The 20,402-nt window shown below is 47.7% G+C and overlaps 1 protein-coding gene across 1 annotated transcript; it reads right to left on the bottom strand.

Annotated features, from left to right (window-relative positions):
• Positions 1-10,014: 10,014 nt before the first annotated feature.
• LOC149341570 (protein FAM43A) lies at positions 10,015-12,237 on the bottom strand. Its single transcript, XM_089543661.1, has one exon. The coding sequence runs from the start codon at positions 11,604-11,606 to the stop codon at positions 10,698-10,700; it is 909 nt and encodes a 302-aa protein (XP_089399787.1). The 5' UTR covers positions 11,607-12,237; the 3' UTR covers positions 10,015-10,697.
• Between the last annotated feature and the right edge of the window lie 8,165 nt (positions 12,238-20,402).

The raw sequence follows: 20,402 nt of genomic DNA, 5'->3' as shown, positions 1-20,402 counted from the left end.
AGACATACACTAGAAACGACTGACGCAGGACATACATAACTTCATCTTAGTTCATTTACTGCCAAGGCAACAAATATACATAAAATTTAAGGCATGCGCAAAAAAAAAAGCAGGAACACAAGGCATTAACAAAACCGTTCAAGATATGAAGATATGGTACCTCGATCTTGAAAATTCGGACCATAGTATGGCTTACACAATCTATTCCCCTCTTTTTTATGTGGAACGTTTCCAAAACCTCCCGTGCTTTCGTATCTCCACTCCTGCCCAGAACTTTTTTCTCCTGTAGTCGTGGTTCACACTTGTTGCAATTCTTACGTCTTTTTTTTTTCGTTGTGTGCACCTGTGGGCACCTGTACGTACATACATCAACCCTGTGACGCGAGAGGCGCCAGGTTGCCCGGACCGCAAGGCGCCTTCACCTTTCAATCCAGCTGCGCTTAAAATGAGAGCGTTGCCAATGCTAAAGAGAGGTTCATTTCTTGTTTATCTATTTGACGTTGTTTCGGTCGTTGTTCATGTGGGTTTCAGTTCCGTTGTAACTGGTTCATGCCGTCAGGTTCACTAGCCTCTCGCAGCTCCTCAGCTGGCCCGCTTAGCCTAAATGTGCACGTGTTCATTAAGTCGAACGAGAGTGTGCTAAACTTGCAGTGCGCGCTTTGTTGCCGTGGTGACTGAATCGCTCACGCGTGAACGATTCAGAGACTGTATTTTCTTGACAGAACATTGGGCCGGTGCAGGACCAGCGGCTTTATGCAGACGATAGTCGAAAAAACTCCTTATGCTTGGTATTAGATACTAGATATCTTTACCCGACACCATCAAATAGTGTATTTCCGTTACCGATGCTAGACACCAAACCAAAATTGATTTCTGATACAGATACTCGATGCTGTGTCGTCCATACTTTGTTACACGTGTCACTGAAATCGTCAACATTAATAAAGCTGGCAATATGATTTGCTAAGGTAAGAAATCTCTCGGTGGTTTCGTGAGTTTTTAGTGTATTTGATATAGCGCACTGCTTTTGAAATGATTTAAACTAGTGGTTTTAAGCCGTTTAATGTCCCAGAGCGACTCAGGCTATATGAGGGACACCTCAGGGGAGAGCTCCAAATAATTTCGACCACCCGGTGTTCTTTACCCTGCACTGACAATGTACAATGCTCGGGCCACCTCCATCGAAATGCAACCGTGGCGGCCGGGATCGAACTCGCGTCTTTGGGGTCAGCAGCCGAGCGTCATAATTACTGAGCCACCACGGCGGCTGTTTAAGCGAATCCGACCGCATGGATTTCTGCAATTTCTTTACGCTCCATTGTCGGCTCTACTGGTTTATTTAAAACTTTACCATTGCAATGAAGCCATGGTAACATTGCAACGATCACTTCCATAAGCAGCCTGGCAAAGTCATTTTAAAGCTAACGTTCTTCATGCGAACCGGTCTCTAAGCACTTCACTAAATACGAATAAACTTGAAACTGTTTCTAATGCTCTTCGTTTGTTGCTGCAGTATTTATCGGTTGCCTATGCCTTTGACTTGTGGTAAAAAATGCAAGCTCAGTGCGACTGGGAAATCCGGACAGTTATTTCCCCATCACTACGTTTAACACACGCTTGAAGTTGAACATTCTTCGTTAAAGGCTACAAGGAAAACATCAAAATATCAAGGGGCTAAAGTTTTTATTACACAAAGCATATCGGCTAATCTGTGTCGTTTGGCGTTTTTTTTTTTTTTTTGCAAACTGAAGTAAGTAACAGTATTTCCTCAAGCCGTCGGTCCGAAAAAGCCTCGCAATGCGGCCGTATTTTAAGTGAAGCAAATGAAAAAAAAGCCTCATTATGCAGGAGCACACGAGCACGTTGTCATGCTGTATTTTGAGCAGAACGCGACAGCGTTACGGTTCAGTTGAGCAGAGAAACTGCCGTAGTTATCTAGTTAGCGTGGCAAGAAAATTGGGATTGGTCGTGGGTCGTGACGTCGCAGCCGCATGACCTCGCGCGGGTAATTAATCCAACAACTAAAGCACAGTAGAACATTTATGACTCACTACAAAATTTGTTATTGGTTTACACGGTCATGTCGTTTTTCCACCACCATTACTCAGTGCCTCTGGAGGAAGAAAAGTCATGACGCTGGAAGGAAAAATGGTCGAGCCGGAACTCGAACCGCTGCCCCTTGCGTCGTGAGCCGGACACGCTACCACTGGATCACTGAAGGACTTCTTTTTATGCGAAGCATACTAGCCGCACAACCGAGCTCTTCCTTGCTGCGCCGCGCGCGGCCGCGTAGCTACCACTTGACCTACATCGGCGCACCACGTGATATGACGTCACAACAGCTGTGAAAGCTGGGGCTCAACTCGTGCGCTCGCTTGGGGACGCGCAGCCTCCACCGGCGGTATGCTTCGCATCCTAGGCTTTTGTTTATTGCGTTCAAAGGCGTGGGAATACCATGCAATACAAATCAGGTGATTATTGAGAAAACTGCATCACTCTTAGCTGGCAGCGAATATTCCAACTTTTTCACCTGTACTAGATTTCGAAACAGCCATGCAATTTCAGCATCGCAGTCTCTGTCCTTCATCACATCTTGAATTTTTTGAAGCTTGTTGGACTTGGTTTAAGGGAGGCCTTACCAAAATAAAAACTTTAAAATAATAAAATAATGAACAAACAAATAAAATAAAATAAATAACAGGGTCCGTGTCTGCGAAGTGGTATGCAAAGATGACCCCAGGCAGCTGCAGGGACCTATTGACGCTGCCTTGTCATACCGTTACGGCGGAGCTTATGTGTCCCACGAATTTTTATCAACGGAAGAGAGCGAAGCATAACCGCATCGATTCGAGGATCCTCGAGGTTCAGTTGAGAAACTCAAGTTTCACTAGCGCATCTTGGGTACTATGGCTTGTTGTAGCGTTAAGTGGAAAACCAGCGGAAAGGACGTGTTCACAAGCAGGGGAAGTACACATGACACGAACTGGCCCAACAAGCTACGCTTCTTCAATACAATGTTGTAGCGTTGCTCCTCGAAATAAAACGAATGCGTCAGCTGATGCATTTGACGCTGCCGGCGCTGATTACCTCACTGACCCGCGCGTGGAAGAGTGTATGACTATAATCGTGCTGATAAAGTAAACAGTAAATGTTCTGATCTGCTGAGCATGAAGCCGAAAGTCTTCCATTCCTGCTGGCAACCAGCGCAACTTAAAATAGCCGTGGAAGGGTGTTGTTTCTAGCATAACGGTGAGTCTGTCTCCTTGTCCTTTCTCTCACAGAGTCTGCAGAAGCGCAGCATATATGTCATCTGTCAGCCAAACAACGAACCTAGGAAGACAGACGACTGACCAGGCCAATGGCATTTAACATCATCTCTTCCTCATTCTTCCATTTTTTTCAGTGCGCTACAGACCAAGCGAGCGCCGCCGGCCGAAAGTCTGAATCGCAGCAGCCTCAAAATCTGCAGCATATTTTTTTTTTTTCAATATCAAGTACAGTTAAAATACACGACGCACTAAAAATGCATTTTCGATACCGATACTCCGATACTTTTCGGCAAGCGATGCCTAATACCGATACATATAATGTATCGAATGGTAGTATCGAAGTTACATGTATCTTCGAACCTTCCCATGGCTGCCATGCATGGTCTATACCATGCTAGGCCATGCCACCATCCATGCTACCATCCAGTAGTGCTATACTATTTAACTTTAGCGCACCTTTCACAATTATAGACGGGGCAAAGACTTTAAACCTTTGCCTATAGCATGCATGCAAAGTACAAATTTTAGCGCCATATCTCCCACCCAATATAACCGATGCAGCAATCAGCTCTCCATGCAAGCTCCCATCCGGGTCTAGCTGCACAGTTCCTCGCCCATTCCATTAAAAGGTAAATTGATGTGACCGAGCGGCGCGTTATGTGTCCTCCTCGCCTGCCCGTCGTCTCTCAGGGCTGCACATACCATAACGTTATATAAAACTTGCGCCGCAATCGCTTTTCTCTTCGTCTCAGTCCCACAGCTTCATGTTTTCATTTTGTCATGTGTATGTATGCTCACACGTGCCAATGTTATCTTCTCTTTGGGCTTTCATTTTTTTTTCCCCTCTGAATTCAGCTACTGCGGTCGCTATGTACCGCGAAACACACGATCGGACTTTCTCTTTTCCTCATACCAGAGCGACGCGTTTCATAAGTCCGTTACACGCTGCTTTTGAAACAAGGTCGTCTGCCCTCCGGCTGCATACGACGATACAAAAACAAGCTACCTTCATTTCGATTGGCGTCATATTAAAAAAGAAAAAAGAAAACAACGACGCATCGAAGCTGCCCTTCATCCACGCGCCCGTCGAAGGTGACTTTAAGAGGCAGACATAGAGGCTCCATTCTTTCTCTACTTACTAATTTTTTTCGAACCACTTTCATCGAAACATCCTTTAACTCACAGTAACTTGCGAGAAAAGCACAAAAAGTAGAAAAAAAGCAAGTTCAACTAAGATAGCTTTCGCCTAATTCCAAAAAAATGAAAGTTTTAATTTATTCTTGTCGCGTAGAAAGACACCCGAAGCATCGAGAGGGAGTTTACACTTGAGCTTTGCGGTGTGGTTGTGACAGCGTCTCCTACTTCTTTTATTTTTTCGTACCCGTCGTCCCCGGATGCGGAGGTTACTGTATCGCGCAGCTGTCAATGCAACGCAGTGAAAGCTTATTCAGTTTACGTTCAGTGTGGTGAAATGAAGCGCAAGGCTTTCCTCATTTTAGTTAGCGACGTATCTATGACCCTTCATGTGACATGCTTTGCTTAGAACCGTAAATTAAGCGCAGTTACGTGCCTGGCGCTACTAAAATGCAGACTCGACAGTTATAGAAATAATTGGACAGAAAATCTCGTGCGTACGTCTCATGAATTTCCTTGATTACGTGCAGCACTGTAGCTGTCTGGACACGCAATGGCTTAAACTTCGAGCTCATGTGCGATGTAGTTTCTCCTGACAAGAGTCGCTTTTTCGTTTTTTTAGAATTCAACGAATAGGCTCGATCGGATTACTTACAGGGCTATCTCATGCGAAGTTCGCATAGCGAGTAAATTTACATTACCTTTCTTGAGTCCGGAATACTTCCGTGGCCCAACGGCATAGCATTTTCTGCAAGTTAAATAACCTGTCCTCCGCAGCCACCGCTCTCACAGATCACCCGAAGGACGTAAGAATACAACTTGAAAATCGAAGAAAAAAACAAACAAAGAGAGCACTCTGTACGAAGCACGCCAGATGTCCTAAATAGCAGAAGAGGAGAAAAACGCATCCTGGGTGCAGCAACGAGCATCTTCCGACGGTCTCTCAGTCTTTGGCACGCCTTGCTGTGGGAGAGTATACATGTGGAGGTTTTGCTTACGTCTACGTGCACTGCCATGTGCGAGTGGCATTAAGAGCAAGAGTAACGGAAAATGCAAAGAGGGTGGAGGACATAGACAACCCCGCGTCAGGCAGCTCTGCTTCGATCGCCGCTGATACCACGCGTGCACACATTTCGCCTGCCGTTCTGTCGATGCCAGGATTCCACTCTAGCAGCGGCAACAGCAGCCGTCGTCTTGCTATCAAGGCCGTCCCCCGATGTAGGCCACGAAGGAGCCGCCGGAGACATTGGCATCGCCCTGCCGCGAATCTAACGAGGCGAGGCAGCATTGATATTATGTATACGGAGTCGCGCACTCGTCCTTCGCTCCAATGGAATCGCACGCGTCCCTGCGCGAGGCTTTTATATCGAAATAAATTGGGACTATGTAGCATTCTAGAAACAAGGTCGAAGGTTAGGAGAGGAGGAGGAGGAACGCTGATGAGTGTTTTGTCCCGGCGCATGTCACATGGCGTCAGATTGTAATGCGTGCTACTAAGCACAGTTGGTTTGTACTAAGCGAGCATCTACCAAGTGCGCATCCGGGACACAGAAAGCGCCGAGGCAAACCGCCTTTCTTCCTGCAGCTACAATCTGCATGGTGATCAGCCCCAATGGCACATGGGGATTCCCCTCAAGTTGAAGCGGAATTGAAATCACAGAACCTCTATAATTAGTGTCCACAAGAGCAGCGCCGTACGGCTGCAAAGGAAAGCTATACAGCGCATTCTCCAATCCTCCTAGTTGAAGAAAAAATTCTATCAAGACGGCGGCCAGGTGTTTGCGTATTGTAATTATTGTCTTGTTACACTACTTAACAAACGCTACATCCTATTCAAACATTGCTCACGTGTTAAGAGAAAATTTTTGAAACGTTTCTAGGCTAATTCAACACCCGACGAGGAGTTAAGGTTTTACAAACACGGCGTGCGAGTTGAAAATAGAATGTTGTGTGGTTGCATGAAGAACTTAAAACAGTCGCGATCTGCCCGACTTACAACGAAAATTAACTTAATAAAAAGTCCTTTACATACTCCAAAATGAAAAAGAAAAACGGACAAACTCAGGAGTACACTATGGGTGAAAGCTTTGCTACATACTGAGAAAAAAAAGCAGGGAAAAAAAGGCTCAGGGGATGAATTATCAAACAACTTTGCACTCCCAGCTTGGCTTTTCAATGCGTCTAAGCTTTTCATTCCAGAAGGCGCGAACGTCAATCCACACACTTGGTATGCTTTTGCTGCGCATATACGCGCTGACTTCCAACAAAACAAGAGGGTAGTGCGGGCGCTTAACTTATGGCTTGATGCAAACCGTATACAGCCGAAAGCCTATAAATTTATACCTAAGCTTCTTTCAAGGAAGAAGTATATGAAATCATTGTTATCCGTGTGTGCAGGTGATGGGTGCATAAACCATCACGCTGGCAGCTCGCGGCGTTCTGAAGCGCTATCAGTGATGCGGCGTTTAGCCAGAAAAAGATGCCTTGACCTATAACATTCTGAATGTCCATAATTTTTCCTTATGGAAGGTCATCTTGAATTCTTTATTTCAGTCGTTCATGTACACATACGTCGACATCGTTTTCACGGCCATCAATCATCTCGCAGATGTGTTTAGCGGCATTGATCTGGCTCAAGTTCATATTTTTTGGCGCGCGAATAATGGCTCCCACTCATTTAACCGCATTTGCCAGCGGCTTCGTCAGGTGAGTTCCCCGGACAAATTCCTAAAATAAGGAACAATGCACTATGCACATGAAGCTCTGCTGTCCTTTTAAGCCACGCACTGTTAACATATATCGAGCGCCGCTAAAGGTGGGCTGTGTAGCGCCTACCACCTTGGTCTCAAGACTAATGCAAAGTGCTCAGGCGATGATCCTGACAAATTTTCTACACTATAAGATAACACGTAGAACAACCTGTTGCACGCCGCACGATGCGGAAGAGTGTCATCCCAACCTACAGCTCCAAGAGCACTGGCAGGATTTCACTTGGGGAGTTTTCAAATACAACTCTCAGAATGGTTGTTCGATGTGCCTACTTTAAGCCGGTGCTCCAGGAACACGGGCACCAAGAGCTCGTTTTGTTTTGGAATGACGCAGATGAACAAGTCAAGCGCACAACTGAGCTTTCTTTAAACCCTTCTGTAGAAAACGCTGAAACACAAGCGTAAAAAACGCAAGCATGGATGTACAAGCGCGTGCAGAAGTAAAGGGACCAGGGCGAGGCATTCCAACTCCGCTCACAGGTTCCGTAGAGGAGTTTGCGAAATGCAGTTTGTGCTCGAGTAGCCACATCAATGATACCATCGCATGTGAGCACACTGTCCCCGTTTCCTTCATGCTCTGCTGATTGCGCCGGCGCAAAAAGTAGCACAACCTATTTTGCAGCGTTTTCATTTACTAAAGCAAGCTGCGCACATCTTTCGTAAATACGGCAAGGGTAAGCCGGCATTGCATTTATTTCGCCTTCGCAGAAATCGCCGCGTAGTCGTTACAGCCTTGTTTCATTGGCCGTCGACGTATCTCTCATTACATTCAGCTTTCGCATGCGTATGGAGAGGGAGCATCCTGCAACGTGCACACCGACCCCTCTTGCACGCCAAGGCGGTTACATTAGTGGTCTTCCCCAACGAGCTGCGCGCAGTTGCTCTTACAAGAATCGTCGTTTGTATAGGATGCCGGCACCTTTCAGCGTTTATAGCTTTCCGGCAGTATAACTGCGCACCATTTGTTGCCTGCTATATGCTAGCGGAGCAGACACGAAGAGGATACGCAAAAGGAAACACAAAAAAAATGCACCGCGCAGAAATCAGAGCACGCTCTTTCAAACCTTATATCCACTCGACCTCTTTCCTGCCTGGAGGGTTCGCAGCTGGAAACGGGTCTTTTAGAAGCTGCGTCGTTCGCATCTATAAAGGAAGCTTTGTAGCACACTCCCGGCACGAAGCGTACGTGCCGTGACGCGCCAAACGAGCTGTTGCCAAGCGAGAAGCAAAAACAAAAAAGGAAAAGAAAAGAAAGGCAGTAGAAATGGACCTGCTCGTAGTTCTACATCCTGGGCGGATGCAATGCGTAACAGACTCGAAGACATAAGCGGAATTCGGGGACCTGCACAACTTGCATGTCGTAAACGTCAACGGAAACGCCAATGTTGGGCTCTGAACAGCCAATTTCAAAGTAACTTCAGCAAGCTGACGTATTCACTGAACTCCTGTGAAGTAAAAGTAACCTGTGACTGGTCATTCACATAAGCCTGTATTGGGCGACAACCGGATCATTACGGTGAGCCAGAAACCCGCTGTTTTATCATCAAAGGTACTGAAGTGAGATTTCTACGAATCAAGACCAAGTTTCTTGATTTTACCCTGAAAATATTTCACAAGGTGCCTCCGGTCTTGCATGCGTAGATACACATTTGTGCATGTAGTTTCATTGCAGACGGGACTGCCCAGCACACTTCATCTTTCTTCGCTGCCGATGTCGAAGTAAGTGACCTGCGATTTATGTCGCACAGGGCGCGTTGAAGAACATTCGCTGCAAAGATGTCGCGCAACGCGGAAGGTATGTTTGCTGCGTGCGAATCACTCACGCCAGTCAACCACGTTCACAACGGAGAAGCATTCTGTCCTCAAGTGGCAGTGTGTTGGCTGAAGGTACTTTTGATAAATCTTATCAGGCGCTCACACAATGGACGCATGACAGATAGCCTCAGACGAAGTAAGGTGCGCCCTCTAGCGCGTAGTCCACTAGCCCGCACAAAAGTGACGCTGAATCCAAGTTTACACGACTGAATTTATCGTACTCTGCTCTCTTATTAACTCAAGTTATCCTTGTACCCTATTCTGCAGTCAATTAAAAGCTAACCATTTGTTAGATATTAGACTAAGACACGGTATGAACACGAAATTGGCAGCACATTTGCAGAAACTGCAACTTCGCACGATTGGGCCGGGTAATAATAATAGTGAATCAACACTGCAGTTTCGCTATCCCGACAGTTTCAGTCCGGCTTAATTGTTTTGATGGGTAATTTAACTTGCTTTAAACTGCACCCAGTTTAATGCAAGAGCTTTGCACTCAACGCTCGAGCAAAAAGGAGGGGCATGTCCAGGAAAAGAATTGGACCGAATGCGCAGCGTAGTGATAGCTAGAAGGCCGACCCGATACCGAAGTTGGCCGATATTTGACCGATAAGGGCAATCATGGGCCCATGTCATCATCAAACCTCTCCCGTGCCAAGGCCCAGGAGCAAATAATACTGATACTGCGAGGCATACGTGCTTGCCTGGGATTCTTTGTTGTGTCGGCTTTGTAGGAGATAACGTATCGAAGCTGTTGCGACACGCTTACATCGGGTGACAACCTCTGCGTGCAATACCGACAACAGTGTAGAACAGTAACGAAAGTTCTATAGACTAGCTTTGCCTCTTCCGCTCTTTTTAGTGTACAGAGACGACGTATCACGAGCTGCAAGCAGCCTCGCAGTATTCAAAGTACTATCTAGAAAAAAGATTTACGCTTGTCATAAGAGTGAACCCGACACAGTTCTGATAAACGTCAGGTCAAGCAGCCGTGTCAAGCGCACAGAAATGAAGGCAACGAGATCATGTACGCCATGAACAAACATCCATGTCTTTAATTATCATCACTTCTTCCTTCCTGTACAATTCCCGCATATGGGATGACTTCCTAGTCGGCGTCCCCGACTGGCAAAATAAAATAAACACGACACAGAAGACACACAGTTTGTTCTTGCGCTCACGCTGTTGCGTCGGTCTTTCCCGAAATCAGCCATGAGAGAATCTTGAGGAAGCGCACTGTGCGCGCCAACAAGAGGAGGAACTTATGCTGAACTCTTTGACAGAGCTTCAAATACTGTTGCGAGATTCGTCAATCGCTAAAGCAAAGCGGGTGACCTCTCAAAGGGCCGGGCACTATTTAATGCAACACATGCACAGAAAGCGAGATAGCCTTCGGCAGAACTCTGCGAGAGGACAAATGTCACTGCCTCTACAGATTTGTGTACTTACAAAATAATTGGTGCCGCGAGGTGGGGCTGGTTTTCGCTGTACCTTTGTATTTTTTACGACCCGGGACGGCTACACAAACACTCACACAACATGCACGCACGCAGACAGACAAGGCACGCGCACTGGTCCAGAGCCTCGGTCTACGGGGACAACGAAACGACAGTAACGATAACAACGCTATTTACAAGTTCCTGAGGAGGGGGGTGGGATTTTGATCCAACTCTCCAGCACTGTACAATTTTTAGAGATGGAACAAGCTCCCTCAAATCTTCTCTTCCGAGTAACCCGACTCGTCCGACACGTTATCCGATTCCTCGTCCACGGTCTCATCGATAGAGTTCAGAGGTCGCCTGCGAAGTTGAGGGTTGGGCATGTCTTCCACCGAGTCCGAGTCCACAGAGTCTGTCTCACGAACACCAACACCAAGCATGAAGTGATCCGACAACGAGTCCAAGTCGGCGTCCGTCACCACATCCGAGGTGGATTCGTGCTCCGAGCCGGTGGTGATGAACTCCTCGTCTTCGTCGCCGAAGTCCTCGTCCTCTTCGTCTTCCTCGATGGACGTGAGCTTAGGCGCGCTCCGTGACCTCTCGAGCGGCGCCCTGAAGTTGCTCGACCCGGTGCTCAGGAGCTGTTTCCTGCGGGGCATTGCGGGCTGCTCGTAGATGCTGCCCAGCGAAAGCCTCGCCTTCTGTCGGCTCAGCTTCTCGCGCTTGAACTCCTGGAGCGCTGCGGCCAGCTTCTGGTTGAGCTGCGTGGTCATCTGGCGAGCCACCTCCTCCTTCGAACACAGGACGGCGTGGCAGCGCAACTCCTGCTTCATTTTGCGCCCTTCGTGCCTGTAGATCCAGCAGAAGATCTTAGGGTGGGTGGGCACGGAGGTGCAGTGCGTAATGCGACTGGCCCAGTACTCCGTGAGGCCGTGCTCTTTGGTGACTGCTTTGAGGCCCGAGTTGCACACGGTCAGCTTCATGTGGATGTCCTGCTTGACGTTGGTGCAGTAGTTCTTCCAGAGGGTGGCCAGAGGCTTGTCCACGCAGCCTTCGCCTTTGGCCCAAGGGGTGAGCACATTGCCCAGGTAGACCACCTTGTACGTCGGGTCGTACTCGGTGATAGTGACGGACTTTTTGTTCCAGAACTTATTGAACATGGGAGGCCACGAAGAAGACATTGTGGCCTCACTCGCCGTAAAGTTGCTGCAGGCAGACGATAATCACTGCTTCGAGCGATACGCAATGCACGTCCTGGGGCGGCGAGCTCCGGAGAAACGCGTCTCCACTAGGAAACGCGCGCGGCTTCACGCGCTGGCGCCGCAGAAATAGCCACTTGTCTCGCCTTCCTGTGAGAGCGAGCGTTCCCCCCCGACGAGCCCCACACAAGTCGACGACTGCGGCAGCAAAAGCTGCCTGCGCGTGCTGCCACCGAAGACCACCTGCGGCCTCCCCCCGTATTCGTGGGTTGCCGCCGACGCACTGTCGAGGAAGGAGCAGCCGAAACACGAGTCGACGCAAATCCTTTGGGAGATAGTCCCCGTGGAGCGGCGGCGAAACAGTTCGGCGGTGCGACGACCCAGACGGTGCGAATCCAGAGATGGAGGCGAACTTCCCTTGCTGCCGCTGGCAGGCGAGGTAACAGAGGAAACCGGCTCTGTGGCTAGCGCGCGCGCGCGCTCTCCGTAGCGAACTGGCACAAACACAAACGAGCGTGCGAGAGAGACGCCGAACTCCGCGCCGCTCTCTGTTCCACTTGGCTTGTGGCCCACGCCAGAGGTGCAGGCTGTGCGACTTCTGCTTGTACCTGCCGAAGGGGCGCACGTAAAACTAGAAACGAGCGGCGCGACGTCACACTCAACTCGCGCTCTCATTGGCCGAAGGCAGAAGTGAGAGAGGAGAGATCCTACTGCCGCGTTTACGCGCTCTTCCTTCGCGCTCGCGCGCTGCCTGGGACGCGGCGCGCTGCGCGAGTGCGCGAACGCGTGGCTTTGTGGCTTGTGTCGCCATCTGTCGTCTGACGCGAAAACTGAGGATTGAAAACCGCGCCTTTATCCACGAGGGAAGTCACTTTCAACAATCACTGTAAAACTCCAAATGTTTTCGTTTATGGAAGCATTAGTGTAGGAAATGCTTACATTGTTGCACAAACTCGCCTTTCTCAGCGCATTAGTCAACGGAAAGTCAAGAAGTCAACTGCCGAAGATACAAGCCGTACGCTTTAAAAAAGAGAGAAAGGTATTTTAATGAGGAAAAGGTGGAGAGGTGCTACATTGGCACGTGACAAAGTGATTTTGAATTTCGTTATTTGTTTGTTCTATGAGCCACGGTATGTGTGCGCTGTTTTGTGCTTCTTAGACTTCCAGAAATTATCCAAATTTGTTTACGTTAACTGCGCACAAGTCATATTTTTCTTTATAAATATACCAGCTTTATACACATATGATATATGCAGTGCAGGGAGGGACCAGTAACGAAATAATATTGGGCGTACATAACTTTCATCTGGCATTTTCTTTGCACTTCAAGGGTGTTAATGAACACTAAATGAACGAAATCATTATGAGCTCTCCACTATTAGCGTGTTGAAGTCCATTCATTACCGCCATAGTCATCGTCATCAGCCGAGATTGCCCAACTGCAGGATGAGGACCCGTTCCAGTGGCATTAAATCTTTCTTCCTTCTTGTCAGCCGTAGATATATGGTGTCCACGTAACATGCCCAGCTTTCCCAATGATGATACCGGAAATTTCTACGTGACAGCTGTGTGGTGCCAGGGGCCTGGTAAGGGGACTTGTTTCTCGCCTTTTGCCCCGACGTGGTAATACTGCACTGTGTTGACAAATAATCAAACTCAAACTGCCAATCTCCATTTCCATATCTGTACTGAAAATATTCTCGACTCGTATTTGCTGTAGGAAACTGTAGGAAAAACTGCTGTAGGAAAAAGTAAACTTGCTGCGGGCTATGCACACAGGTCTTTGCAGCAGCCGACGTCTGAGGTCCTGGGAGAGGCGCAGATATAGAATTAATCTGCCTATTCGACGCTTAATTGAGTCCGTGTTTTGAGCGCACTCTTCACCTGCTACATGCCTTTTGCAGAATCATGTTCTGTTTTCACCTGTGTCGTATTCAACGCTTGTACGTCGGCGTCTTAAAACGCGTCTAAAGCCTAAAGTTCCAATTTCTAGATTATGAGCGTATGCCAGATGCCCAACACATCACATGCATGGCAACGTGCTCCGTCAACACAAGCAAGTAATTAATAATTAATGCAAGTAATAGTAAGGGCTCAATACTGTCCGAAAATTAACGCTCACACTCAGTGAAACGGCGCTTTGGTACCTTCACCCGATTTGCGTCCGCTGTGGTCCGGAGCCAGAACTGATGTCCTGTATTAATCCTAACCGCGAGGCACGTACAGGATAGGACGGCCGAAAACAACGCTGCTCTGGTAACGGAGTGCATTCCCGCTGTCCTCTCAGTGACAATCAAGGCGGAAAGCTGGGCTAGTTGGTGTGTCATAGTTAATGTCATAGTCTTTGTCCTAGTTTTATGCGCTAGTCTTTTAATTAACTCTCAGTGACGCTTGAGATCAGGCTACGCCTAAGGTTTGACGCAATCAAGGGAAAAAAGGGCTGGACATAGAACTTGGGTGGGGCATGTATGTCGGAGAACAGGCAACCGATTGCATTTTATTGTAGCAGAGGGGACTCCACAGGCAAGAAAAGTGTAGCTGAGGGCAACCGAGGGCCAGGTGGGCTGACGCCTCGCCCACCAAAGGAAAAAAAACGGCCTTTCTGGCGATACCTTGAGTCACTGGTGACTCAGTCCACATAGAGAACATTTAATCGCAACGACCAATGTATGCAAGATGCCTTGGACGCTTACTTAAACGTATTTAAACGGTTTTTATTAAGCTTATTTTGCAGTGAACAAGGCTTCTGTATGCAAGCAGAAACGTCGTCATCTATTGACCCAAACCTTTGGTCAGCGTTAACCTTGCACGGTGCAAAATGTAGCTTTGATAGCTCTGCCACATCTACTCTGTGTGTGGGGCTATGGGCTTTCATGCTTTGGTATTTCTTACTCAGACCTTTCGTCTCCGAGGGAGCTTGAAAGTATCCTGTTTCACCATCCCACCCTCTACTTCGACTGCGCACTCCGTAATGATAACTGTGAGATTGTCGTTCATTGCTTGAACATTAAGGTCGTTATCCTCCGTTAAAGCCGAACATCTGTTCTGCAGCAAGATTCTGATGAATTCCTCTGCTTTCCCTCTTAGCGCTAACTTGTTAATGGGCTCCCGCCTCACTAGTTTCTTTCGTTCCCTCTTCAATACTAGGCTAATTCGAGACCTTGGCATCGTGTGGTCGTTACAACGCACCTTTCCGAAGACCTCCACGTCCTGCAGGATGCAGGGTGAGCGCACAGTATGAAGTCTATAGCATTTGTAGTCTCGCCATTGAGGTTCTTCCATGTCCGTTTCCTGTTCTCTCGTTTGCCCAAGAAGGTGTTCATGATCTGTAAATTAGTTCTCTCTGCCAAGTCTACTAGTAGCTCCCTCCTGCTATTTTTAGAGTATATGCCATAGTCGCCCACTGCCTGCTCGCCAGCCTGCGTCTTGCCCACCTTGGCATTGAATTTGCCCATCAGTACGGTGTACGGTGTTTTTACTTTTCTCATTGCCGTTCCACGTGTTCATAGAAGCCTTCGACGATCTGGTCATCGTGCCTCGATGTAGGCGCGTAGGCCTGTACCACCTTCAGTTTGTAGCTCTCATTAAGCCTAATTACGGTAACTCCCACCCTTTCGTTAATACTATAGAAATCATATATCTTGCCAGCTATATCCTGATTACTGAGGAATCCCACACCTAGTTATCGTCTGTCCGCTGATTCGCGATATCTGAGTATATTTAAGTTACCAAGCTGCTGACATCGTATACACTTGCGCTGGCAGCTTCAGCCACGTGGATTATCCAAAAGGTTTCGAAACAAGCAAAGAGCGCGGCTGTGTGAAACGCTATGAAGTGCTATGAAATGGGAAGAGTGAAGTCAACTTTCTCTCTCTCACTGCATTTTTTTTACTTTCGTTTTGAAGGTCGTTTGTCTCTCACTGGATCGCAGGGTTCGCAAGCTCCGAGCCTCCTTCTTTCCGAGGTCATTTGCGAGCTTTATAAGACATTATTTGACAACACAACGAGCATTCCGGATGCCTTTTGCACCGCGGGAGGGGAGAGCTTGTGCAGCTTGGCACGCCCTCCCGCGTCTCCCATGGCGCCTGACTTGGCTCCGAGATATTGTACTTCTCGAAGAAGACATCGCGCGCCTCCAAGTCGTCCTCTATCTTGGAGGCTTCGCACCACAATGCTCCACGTCATGGATCTGTGACAGGTCGCAGCAGCAGACGTCGGTGACGTCGAAGCTTCTTTTCTATTCTTTTTCTTTGTATTTTTATTCGAGCTGGTTGCACAGCGCGTTTATGAGGTCGGGTTTTTTCCACCAGTTGTGGCTGTGCAGCGCTCGCAAGACACCCCGCGTGTCGGCGCACATTCCAAGGCGATACATACGGCACCACGCTGATTGTGCCGTACGCGGCGCCGACGTGGCGCGGCTCTCGGAGGCATCGTTTCCCGTCGTTTGAGATAAGGGCGAGGGCGTCCGTGGACCTCTTTAGTGCCCGTTCGCTGACGCTTGTCATCGCCGAAACACGAATGTACATTCATAGATAGTTCGAATGGGCCCATGTTTACAATCCAGGATTGCGTTTAACGACACCCTCGTACTCCGCGCATATTAGAAACACGCGAGCAGGTAGACATGTGGGATTTGTCCTCTACTTTATACTACTCCTGAAAGTTCTTGAGTTAGCTGGAAGGGAAAACTTCGTATTTTACATATTTTACATTCAGCCGAGTACATATTGCAATGGCAGAGGAGGATGGGTCAACTTTATTTGTAGAAAAAAAAAGTTGCTCTCGCACCCAGGGAGGGCTCCTAAAAGTCCAGGAGCCCTCTGACCGTCTTCGAGCCTCTCCCTAGTGACCATTCTTCGCTGGTTCATCGGGTTGGCGGCTAGTGGAGCCTCCTTCCTGGAAGAGCGGGATGGGTTTAGAATGGTGCCGACAGCCCGCGGTTGTCGACAAGCCACAAGGTAGCTGCAGAGATACGCCGTTGGGACCTGGCAGGTGGTACAGGTGGTACAGGTGGTACAGGTGGTACAGGTGGTACAGGTAGGGTTATGTGGTTGGCTGTTTTCGACTATTGTACGAGTAAGCCTGAAGCTGCCCTCACACTACTGAGTAGGAAGCGCCGCCACACATCGAGCCGTTAAGTTCTGAAAGGCGCGTGCCTTCGTCCTCCTTCTGCTACCGGTTCTTCGTCGTCACACGTTGTTATCTGCGCCCTGCCAGCATAAGTTGACGCATATCATTTTTTCATACTAGCTTAATTATTAGAAATGCCTGATTTCGCAGTAAAAGCGACGAGGAAGAAAGAATTCAAGGACAGAAAACTCCGAAACGTAAAAAAAGGGAGGTAGGCTCCCTATGCGTCTTTTGTAATGCAACTAAACCTAACCACCTTCCTTACTCGATGGAATAACTGCTGCATTGCAAACAAAGACATGACATACGAAAAAAATACACGCACAAGGCACTGCGTGAGCAACTACAGAGCCGGCTTTCACGAAGCCTTCAGCTTTGTATACTTTCGACTGGAGACGAATCGGTCTTAACGCCTATGATAGTGTCAACGTTTATGCTTAATTATACACTTGGCCTCGGCTATGTGAAGTGACTCTCGTTGTGTCCACTTCTTAAAGGCTCGTGCACCAGAACTGCTTATAGGAGGCGTAACAGCCGAAACCTTCCACGTTTTTACGATGCTTTCGGGGCGCTTTCATGATACCTATTTTCATTAAATTTTGCGCGAGCATACATTCACTGCGGCGGACATTTCCTTACATGCGTGCACCAATATGTTGATGTTAGCTTAAGTTAGGGCTGTTTTTAGCAGCTATAGCCCACCCAAAGAGCCATCAGGAAGCGTCAGGAATAAGGGTCTACATCACAAGCACGTGGCTCAGTGGTTACGGTGCTCGACTGCTGAACTGAAAGGCGCCGGTTTGATCCCGGCTGCAGCGGTTGCATTTCGATCGAGGTGAAACGCGAAAGGCCCGTGTACTGTGCGATGTCGATGCAGGTTAAAGAGCCCCAGCTAGTTGAAATTATCCGGAGCCCTCCACTACGGCGTCCCTCATAGCCTGAGTCACTGTGGGACGTTAAATCCCATAAAAGCAAACCAAACGTACCCAAGGGGAGGCCTCCCTTTCCCCTCGTTGTCTTGTCAGTGCCCTTTTTGAGCACGTACCAGCGTACCCTTCGCTCGATGCAAAAAGTCACCTTGCACCCCTTCAGGAATATATATATATATATATATATATATATATATATATATATATATATATATATATATATATGGCTGCGTGCCTGCTGCAGTTGGATTATATTCTACAACTTAAAAATAAACAACAACGATGGGAGAAAGAGAGAGTTAACTTATACGCTTCACAAGAAAAGAAAAAACTGTATCTCATCATGTACAGTTCACAGTTCCTCTTTTTTATGCATCGTCGGTTTAAGCTATAGATGCGATGCATGCAATGTCGAACAGCTGCGCAGCAACCCTGAAAGAATGTGCGGGATTCGCTAATCCAGCCGAGTTATTTCGCGTCGGAATGTTTTCTCTCAAGTGATATGACAAGGGTTGCTGAAAGGTACAAGGCTCAAGCCGACTGTCTAAGCACACAAGTTTACCGCGCCAACTGCATTCAATACAGTCTGCATTGTTGGCTGCTGCGATTTCAGATGAACGGTGAAATATGCGTTCAGTTTGTGAGCGAGCTGTGCACGCTCTACTGCGCGAGATACGCATCGTTTATACGATGAAGCCTGTTGCAATCGGCCGGCGTCGCACTGTAACACGCAGTCGATTAAACGTGAGGAAAACGAAAAAAAAATAGTGTCTGCCAGCCACAGATGCCACTGAAGAAGGAGACAAAGAGATATAATTTCAAAATAATAAAAACATACTGCAACCGACTACGGCCAATGAACCGACCTCGGTTATTGACTGCAGACTATAGCGAGCGGGAGCAAGTCATTAGTACTACAAGAAATGAATGGCCAGTTCTTTCAATGACATTTGTACATATAGCCGCCGCGGTGGCTGCTTACCCGAAAGACGCGGGTTCGATCCCGGCCGCGGCGGTCGAGTTTCGATGGAGGCAAAATTCATGAGGCCCGCGTACTGTGCGATGTCAGTGCACGTTAAAGAACCCCAGGTGATCGAAAATTCTTGGGTCCTTCACTGAGGCGTCCCTCATAGCCTGAGTCGCTTTGGCACGTGAAACCCCATAAACCAAACCATTTGTAGATATGCGTTCTTTGAGGAATGACTGATGAACAGCGATGGCATATCGAAGAGACGATGCAATTTTACAGCAGCCTTCGTGTCAGCGTGACAGCGGTTATGAATGCCGTCTCTATATTTTATGTTCGTAATCACCAACAGCCTGATTCAAATTCGTGGCAGGCAATAGAGGAGCATGGTGTGGAACTGACTGCTTATGCAGAGCAGCATCGCATTGCTCTTCCTTCGACGACCAATCTTAATCTGCATATACGTGATGGCCAGGGTCCACTACCGGCCGTAAGCGCCGAGGACAGGCCCCTGAGGTGCGAAGCAGTACCGATTAAGATGGTTTGAATTTTTAGTAATGGAACTACCGTATTCTGCAGCAATAATTTTTCACGAAGGGAAACTATCGAATGATAATGTGGAAATCCATGGCAGTGTAATGAAATCAAAATACTTAGTTGGTACAGGTTTCCTTAGAGCTACACATAAGCAGTAATTAAACAAGATAATCCACCGGCTACAGTGGTCCGGACGTGAAAACTGCCGGGCTGCGTACTGTACGGGCAACTCTGATAAGTGGAAAACTGTGGCAGGCCGTGGGGCATTACGGGAAAACGAATGAAATTTCCCTAACTGCGCACTCTGACGGAAATGTCTTGAGAAAATGGTAGAGGCATTTACGTTACGTCTACCTAAAATTTTAACAAGTTTTTGTGACCATTGCGCACTTTGGGGGTATTTGTATGCATAGGGAGAAGTCCATCACGGTACATGCAGCGATGCATGGACAAGCTAACCTGAAAAGATGGAGCGACGACCAAAAACCGCGCGTGGCTTCGTGCAACCACGAGAACATGAACCAACAATCAGGTAAAACTCTTCCATGATAGTGTTTCCTGCGTCTCCTTTAGAATGAGATAACCCAGCAGCTAAGCGATTAAAGCAAAATGGAATTTTAAAAATTCGCGCTTAGAGACGTTGGAATGACCATAAGACGGCATAAAGACCTGAACGACGGCTTGTCTAACACCGATCATGCTGGTCCCGTCGGCAGTTTTTGGTCATCGCTCAGTCATTTCAAGGCAGCTTGTCCAAGACTGTACTGTTATGCGAACGCATTTTTCTTGATCCTTCGGTTATCATCTCACTTGCATTCTTCCGCGAGCTTTTATGTGTCGTTGTAAATGAAAAGGCGCCAAAAACCACACACACACCAGAAAAGAGAACGGGACAGAGCGCCACTCACAACTAGTTTATTTTTCAGAACCCAGATACATATGTACACTTAGCCAGTGCCTTGTTTGGGTACCTCTAGTTTATGAACTAGAAGGCACTGAAAATCTGCAACCTGATCTAACTGCCCTGTGCTTTCCAGCAAGTGTCATAAAATGAGCCCGGACCGTGTTGGCTATTCACCAACTATAGCCCAACTTTAGACTTCAGACTTCAACTTCAGACTATAGCCCAACTTCAGAGGTTCTTCCTTTTTCTCATCGTGTTTCTTTTTTCTTCTACGTTTTTGCCGAAATACGGTGCTCAAATAGTGGCGTGGC

The sequence above is a fragment of the Amblyomma mixtum genome, chromosome 5 (genome assembly GCF_055824585.1).
Source record: "Amblyomma mixtum isolate Tamu chromosome 5, ASM5582458v1, whole genome shotgun sequence".
Lineage (NCBI taxonomy): Eukaryota > Metazoa > Arthropoda > Arachnida > Ixodida > Ixodidae > Amblyomma > Amblyomma mixtum.
The sequence above is the reverse complement of the archived record's forward strand: the minus strand, read 5'-3'. Positions and strand labels throughout refer to the sequence as shown.